The sequence below is a fragment of the Melanerpes formicivorus genome, unplaced genomic scaffold (assembly GCF_026170545.1).
Source record: "Melanerpes formicivorus ecotype bairdi unplaced genomic scaffold, bMelFor1.0.p_v2 SCAF_2868, whole genome shotgun sequence".
Lineage (NCBI taxonomy): Eukaryota > Metazoa > Chordata > Aves > Piciformes > Picidae > Melanerpes > Melanerpes formicivorus.
Genome location: NW_027145219.1, coordinates 14,103 through 21,166, shown reverse-complemented (window position 1 = coordinate 21,166; position 7,064 = coordinate 14,103). Strand labels below are relative to the sequence as shown.

Sequence of the window (7,064 nt, the reverse complement as noted above, 5' to 3'; positions counted from 1 at the left end):
ATTCATGTTTGATAAAAAAAAAAGAGCAGCCTTTGCTGTCTTACTCCTCTGGCTGAGTTAAAAAAAAAAAGGGAAAAAAAAAAGAGCAGCCTTAGCTGTCTTACTCCTTTGGCTCAGTAAGCCCACTATAATAATTTCAGGCAGGATTTAATTTGGTTTTAACTATTCTTGTTCTAGAGCAACTTTTGGAACTGAACAAGTTTGTAGATCTGACCCTTAAAATTGCTACTTCCAAAATTTCACTGGGAGAAATAGAATTTGGTGCTTTCAAAACAAAACAAACAACAAATAAACAAACAAACCAACTGACTACAAAAACCAACCTTTACTTTTCCTGTTCATGCCCTTCACCTACACAGTACCATATGATCCTGAATTTTGAGCAAGATTTAATCTAATGCACCAGGCATGTTCTCTTGGTTACTTGATGCTGCTACATTTTAATGGTTGCCAGTACAAAATACCAGTTAGTGGACATACCTGAAGCGACAGAGTTCTTTCCAACAGATGTTTCCAATGTATTGTTCTCACTGTTGAAACTATCATTCACATTTTCTTGCTGTTTCAAATCCTCCAATTCTTCATTTGTACTGTTCCTCATCCCATTTTGACTGTTCTCTGTTCCTAGAAAAAATTCCAAGGCACTATCAACCATTTAATTTCTTTTTAGTGTTTGTAGTGGTTTGAGCCTTAACTGAGAGTTAAAAGCTCAAATGGGGAAAAGGCTGAGAATCTCTTCCCCACTTCCCCCCCCCCCCCTCCCTCCAAACAGGGAGAGGAGGGAAAAAAAGGTAAGGAGCAAATCCACTAATCAACAATCTGGAGTCAGCTTGGAAGTAGAGAGGCAAATAATTTTTTTTTCCTTCAAATATATATATATATAGCAATAACAGGGAATAAGGTTCACAAGGGCAAGGAACAAGAATGGATGGGAGGGGAATAGAAAAAAAAAAAATAATACAAAACCAGTCTGTCTCTGAAGAGGCGCAGAGGCAGCAGGGAGAAGGATCAGGTCCAGCCACGTGGTTGAGGATCAGGAGAGCAGTTGCAGTAGCTCTCATCCAGCAGAGGCAGGAGCCAAAAAGGAGCTCCAACAGCTATGAGGTCCTGCTTTTTATACCCTTGCTGGGCAGGGAGGGGGGAGTGGAACAGACTCAGCTTTCCCAGGGGGGAGACGCCCTTCAGGGAGTGTAAAGTACCCGCAAGCCCTCCACCCTGCTTTCTTCTTTTGTTTTCAGAAAAAGGTGTTAACCCACCACAGTGTTGAGCACAGAAAAAATTATGCTTTGCATATTAATCTGTACAGTTTCTTTTAGGGCCTGAGTTGCCCAAGTTTACTGAAAAACCTATAGAGCATTGCATCAAAAAACTTAATTAAAATTTAAGTTCTACCCTATATGATCTGTACTATACTGAAAATTCAGAAATGCAAAGTTTGGAAAGAGTGAAAAATAAAAATAGTAAAAGGATTTAATAGCTCATATATTTGCTATGTATCTATTACTTTGTTTACCTTACTGATAGCAAAGTAACAAAGACAAAAATTTAAGCCTAACAAAGCTGCAACACAAAGTGAGTATCAGGACCATCCTAGCATCTGACTTGCACATAGAACTAGCTTGGTTGGTCTCATCCCACAGATTGGAACATTCAGTCACCTTTGACCATCATGGTCCAACATGACAGCTGCTTATCTGTGTCTGGCAGACTGGCTGATCCTTGTCCTCAACTGGAAGAAACACCTTCACAACCCTCATAACCTAATCTTAATGCATTGTCCCATATGCAGCAACCAGAAGTCCATAGACATAATCCTGATGAGCTCCTCAAGTCTGGTAAATGAGAAATCTGTAAAAATGCTTTAATCTCAAAAAATTTCATAAAACATATGTAGAGCCCAGTAAAAATTAGGGACAGAGTATTTGGGGGGCTGCTTACTTTTTCTTATTTTAGGATCCAGGGGAGCACTGGGATAATTTTACAATAACAATCATTTTACAGGAATAAAAATGAGTAGCCAAATCTTTCTCCTTTATCTTCACTTTGGTAATCTCTTTACTAGTTTATTAATTATAAAATATTTTACACAAAGTATTGAGCCTTATGAATATCTTGTTCCCAAGGAGATATACTGCAGTGTGATGGAAAATGCCACATATATTTGAAAACCACTCTATAAAGGAAACACTAATCCCTCTGGTGAAGCAGGGATCCTGAAAAAGTTTTTATTCTTTCGTCAAATGAAGCTTCAGAATGTGTTTTATGAATTATGAAAACATCACACTGAAAACCAATAGGTTATAAAAGGTAAGGATTGATTTTAATTGCAAGTATATACTGCATAGAAACACAGAATGGTTTGGGTTAGAAGGGACCTTAAAGATCATCTATCTCCAACCCCACTGCCACAGGCAGAGACACCTTCCATTAAACAGGGTTGCTCAAGGCCTCATACAACCTTGCCTTGAACAGCTGCTATTGCTGAATAAAGACTTCTAGTGTTTAAAAATCTGTTGAGTAAGCTGTTATATAACTTGATTTTGAAATTTCTGAACAAGTGAATCTGAGAACCCTGCATTGCTTCACAGACCGTGGGATTGAGTGCACCCTGAGTAGGTTTGCAGATGACACTAAACTGAGTATGCCAGATGGATGGGATGTCATCCAGAGGGACCTGGACAAGCTGGAGAAGTGGACCCTGGTGAACCTCATGAGGTTCAACAAGGCCAAGTGCAAGGTCCTACATCTGGGTCAGGACAATCTTCATTATCAATACAAGATGGGGAAGGATATAACAGAGGGCAGCCCTGTAGAAGGGGACCTGGGAGCACTGGTGGACAAGAAGCTGGACACAAGACAAAAATGTGCACTTGCAACCTAGAACACCAGTCACATCCTGCATGGCCAGCAGACAGGAAGATGAAACCACTCTGGTCATACGGTGTCCAGCTCTGGGGCTCTCAAGACAAGAAAGACATGGACCTGATGGAGGCAGTTCAGAGGAGGGCCACAAAAATGATCAGAGGGCTGGAGCACCTCTACTATGAAGACAGGCTGAGAGAGTTGGGGATTGTCAGCCTGGAGAAAAAGAGGGCTACAGGAAGACTTTATAGCAGCCTTCTAGTACCTAAAGGGGGCCTACAAGAAAGCTGGGGAGAGATGATTTACAAAGCCATGAGAAATAGGATAAGGGGCAATGGTTGTAAACTAGAGAAGGGTAGACTCAGGTTGGCCATTAGGAAGAAGTTTGTTACTGTCAGGGTGGTCAAGCAATAGAACAAGTTGCCCAGGGAGTTTGTGGAGGCCCCATTCCTTAAGATATGCAGGGTCAAGCTTGATGGGGCTCTGAGCAACCTCATCTGGTTGGGGATGTCCCTGCTTACTGCAGGGGGGTTGGTCTAGATGACCTTTAAAGGTTCCTTCCAACGTGATGCATTCCATGATTCTAAGCAGCAGTAAGGAAGAAAGAGATACTCATTAGTACTACTGAAATAAATTACTACCTTTTGTATTTCCACTTAATTCATCTGCAAGGCTTCCATGTTGGGTTTCACGCAGAGCAAGCAAAAAATGGGAGAACCAGTCCTTCTTCTGCACTATTCTGCTCAACAGCTCCCTTGCACCATCTCTGTTCCCACGATTGTCAGTAACAGTATGGATCTGGTGAAAATAAGAAAAAACAACAATCTTCAGACTTTGGAAATGGTTCAGGGAAGTTGGTAAGACTAGTGTATGTATAAAACCATTTCCCTGTCATCACTAAAATAAACTTGAGGATCTAAGGTGGGCCTGGCACTTATCAGAAGAAACATACTGCAATTTTGTCTGTCCTAATGTTTATCCCATTTGGTTTTAGGCAGGATATATAAAATTCCTGAGACCTGAAATTTAATTGGAGACTGGTAATACTGGGCAATTGCTATAACAACACTACTCTATAATAATAATGATTATTATTATAATGGAATAGTAACTAGTGCTCATGGTTTAGGGAATAGCTTACCTTGATTAAGGAGCAGTGATATTCATGCAGTTTATCAGAATTCAGACTTAATCTGCACATGACCTCATACATAAAATGCAACATTTTCCTTAAACTCTGCCTTCATCATCTCAATTCCCATTTCAAGAGACAATAGCTAAGCATCTAGAGAAGTGGCTACTGCCCTCAAAGAAGCTATGGAAAAGTGTTCCAAGGTGGTCATGAGCAGAGCTTGATATGTGATCACATGAGGAAAAAAGTGCCCATGCCAAAAGCAAAGCACCCTGAGACAGGTGTTCAGTCCTTAAGGGCAGTGTTCTTGAGACTCAAGAATCCTCCATCTTGATATGCAAGAAAATGGGCAGGCATTAAGAGAGAGCACTTCAGACTGGGACTGCATACTGGAAGGGAGTACATGGTAAGCAGGAAGAGGTAACAAAAAAATGAAAGCCTAGGTGCTGTAGTTCAAACTGGCATGTCATTGTTGACTGTGAAGCACAATGATGCACTTAATGGTAATACCAGCAGCAAAAAGGCAATCCAGGGGAAGACATGGGCCTTAATATTACTAAAGAATGGAGCCAGTAACGTCCTGAGGCCCCTGCTTATTTCTACTGTGTTACCATGGTCTGCTCCTCATCCATGAGGGTGTAGTCAGCCTGTACTGCTACCTAACAGTCATCAGATGAAATCATTTATACAGCTGTCAGTTAACTGAGAAACTACCTAAAAAGCTCAGAGTGCAAATATGATGTAGTTATTTTGCCAGTTTTCCCCATATTGCTATGGCAAGTATTATTTTAGCTTCTTCTAACAGTGCTTCTGGGTGTCCAATATTTGGGGTTCCAAATAACTTTCATGCTAGTGAAGTAATTCTTAGCCAAACAGAATAAACACTGATGAATTATTTCAAAAGTTAACTCTTGCTCTTTCTTGTCAAACTGGTATTTCTGCTCAGTCACTGTTTAGTATGTCACTGCTTAGTGAACCTATGGCAAAAGCAGAAGGTTTTGATTTATTTTAACTCAAGATTACAGACCATTACTACTTCCTGGTATGGCTCTGGGGGCAGAAGACACATAATGATCTTCTACAAGATCCTAAGGTCAGTGTCAAAATTATAATTCACAGTAAAGCCATCCATATTCCTTCCACTTAGAGAGTTTAATCTTCTGTTGACGTTTTTCTTTCAATGTTTCTTAGCTGGCATCCTACCTGCTGGCCCATTGCCAACAGTCTTCACTGGTTTACTTGGAGCACCATCTCTCTTTTCTGACAAGTTTGGTTACTCTTCCTTTCATTTTTGCACTTACAAAGCCATTTCTAGTTGTGGATTCCAATGTGACCCACAGCTTCTGGTGGGGGCCAGTCTGTGGCACTGCCTGGTGCCTGGCCTGACAGGCAGGCCACTTACCCGATCCAGGTCCTCTTCCTGGAAGATGCCCATCTCCATGCACTTCTCTGCCAATTCTACGGTCCGTATTTTATCCACCAGCGTGCTGTGGAGTAGTTGCACCAACTGCACGCAGAGGTCGTGGTCGGCCTCCTCGGCCGGCGAGGGCAGCTGGCTGAGGCTGGGATTTATGTAGCAGGCGGCCAGGCTGCACCCGCCTTTCTCAAGCGCCTGCAGGAACTCGAGGAACCAGCCACAGCCGCGGGGCCCCCGCTCCACGGCCCGCAGCAGTTCCTCTGCCCCCTCCACATCGCCCCGCTGCAAGGCGGCCACCCGCACCTTCTCCTTTTCTTCGGCGCTTAGCGAGAAAAGCTGGTCGAGCACCGGCTGCACCCGGATGCACTGCTTCAGCCGCGGCCTAAAGCAGGAGATCATGTAGAGGAAGCGCTCGTCTCGGGACGACTCTACCATCGCTGCTGGCCTCCGGGACTTCTCTGCTGTCGCTGGGGCACGTCCGGCCGCGCGGCGTCTCCGGCAGTGGGGGAGTCCGGATCGGCGTCAGTGAGGAGAGTGTTCCGCTCCACGCCACCTCGGGTCGTCTCCAGGTCTGACCTGTCTCGCTTTCTTCCCGTCCCGGCGCCGCTTTCGGTTTCGTTTGCGAATTCGGTGCGTTGACACTGGAGGCCGGCCAGGGCGCGGCGTCACCGAGGGCTGCGGCGCCTGGAGGGAAAGGCGCGGCTCAGTGTTTCATAGTTTCATAGTTTCATTCAGGGTTGGAAGGGACCACAAGGATCATCTAGTTCCAACCCCCCTGCCATGGGCAGGGACACCCCACACTAGATCAGGCGGGCCAGGGCCTCATCCAGCCTGCTCTTAAACACCCCCAGGGACGGGGCCTCGACCACCTCCCTGGACAACACATTCCAGGGTCTCACCACTCTCATGGTGAAGAACCTCCTCCTCACATCCAGCCTGACTCTCCCCACCTCCAGCTTCATTCCATTCCCCCTAGTCCAATCACTACCTGAGATCCTGAGAAGTCCTTCCCCAGCCTTCCTGTAGGCCCCCTTCAGATACTGGAAGGCCACAATTAGGTCACCTCGGAGCCTTCTCTTCTGCAGACTGAACAGCCCCAACTCTTTCAGTCTGCCCTCATAGGAGAGGTGCTCCAGCCCTCTGATGAATGATTAAAAGGAAACCTTGAACAGGGGCTGTAAACACGGACTTCACTTTACAGCTCATGAGTTTCTAGGACCAGTCACTGGTGTGTCAGTGTCTTCCACACACGGAAGCTTTCCAGGCAGGCACCGACCGACATCAGGCATTCCAGTAGTGGTACCCCTGTGAATTGAATGGTGCAGAAGCTTTTGAAAAATAAGCCTTACTGCAGAATACAGACCCACAAAAGGCCATCAGGGAAGTAAAGCTGACTTGTATACTGTAATTGTGCACTTTACATATGTCTTTAAGAGTGTTGTATGTTTTTCCTGCTCCCCCCCCCCTCCCCCCCCCCCCCCTTTTTGTTTGAGGAACCACAGCTTGCATACAGAGCAGGAGGCTGTGGTGCATGTGATAAACTTAATAGACAAGTTTGTTGGACAGTCTGAGACTGTTGTAACAGCCTCTCTAAGGTATGGTTTCACCCACACAGTAGATGTCATTGAGCTTCAGAATCAGAGAATCAGAGAA

At 44.7% G+C, this 7,064-nt stretch overlaps 1 protein-coding gene across 1 annotated transcript; it reads right to left on the bottom strand.

The window, feature by feature from the left end:
* Positions 1-258: 258 nt before the first annotated feature.
* On the bottom strand, positions 259-6,620 carry LOC137440366 (interferon-induced helicase C domain-containing protein 1-like). Its single transcript, XM_068136653.1, has 4 exons — positions 6,575-6,620; positions 5,397-6,095; positions 3,504-3,660; positions 259-624 (listed from the first exon to the last, which is right to left on the bottom strand). Exons 2-4 carry the CDS (start codon positions 5,844-5,846, stop codon positions 434-436), a joined length of 798 nt encoding a protein of 265 aa, XP_067992754.1. The 5' UTR covers positions 5,847-6,095; positions 6,575-6,620; the 3' UTR covers positions 259-433.
* Between the last annotated feature and the right edge of the window lie 444 nt (positions 6,621-7,064).

Coding starts and splice junctions, on each gene's coding strand:
- LOC137440366 (XM_068136653.1), bottom strand. CDS start 5,846: ATGGTAGAGTCGTCCCGAGACGAGCGCTTCCTCTACATGATCTCCTGC. Junction 3,661..5,396: donor AGGAAGAGGACCTGGATCGG/GTAAGTGGCCTG, acceptor TATTTTCACCAG/ATCCATACTGTTACTGACAA. Junction 625..3,503: donor ATTAAGTGGAAATACAAAAG/GTAGTAATTTAT, acceptor AATTTTTTCTAG/GAACAGAGAACAGTCAAAAT.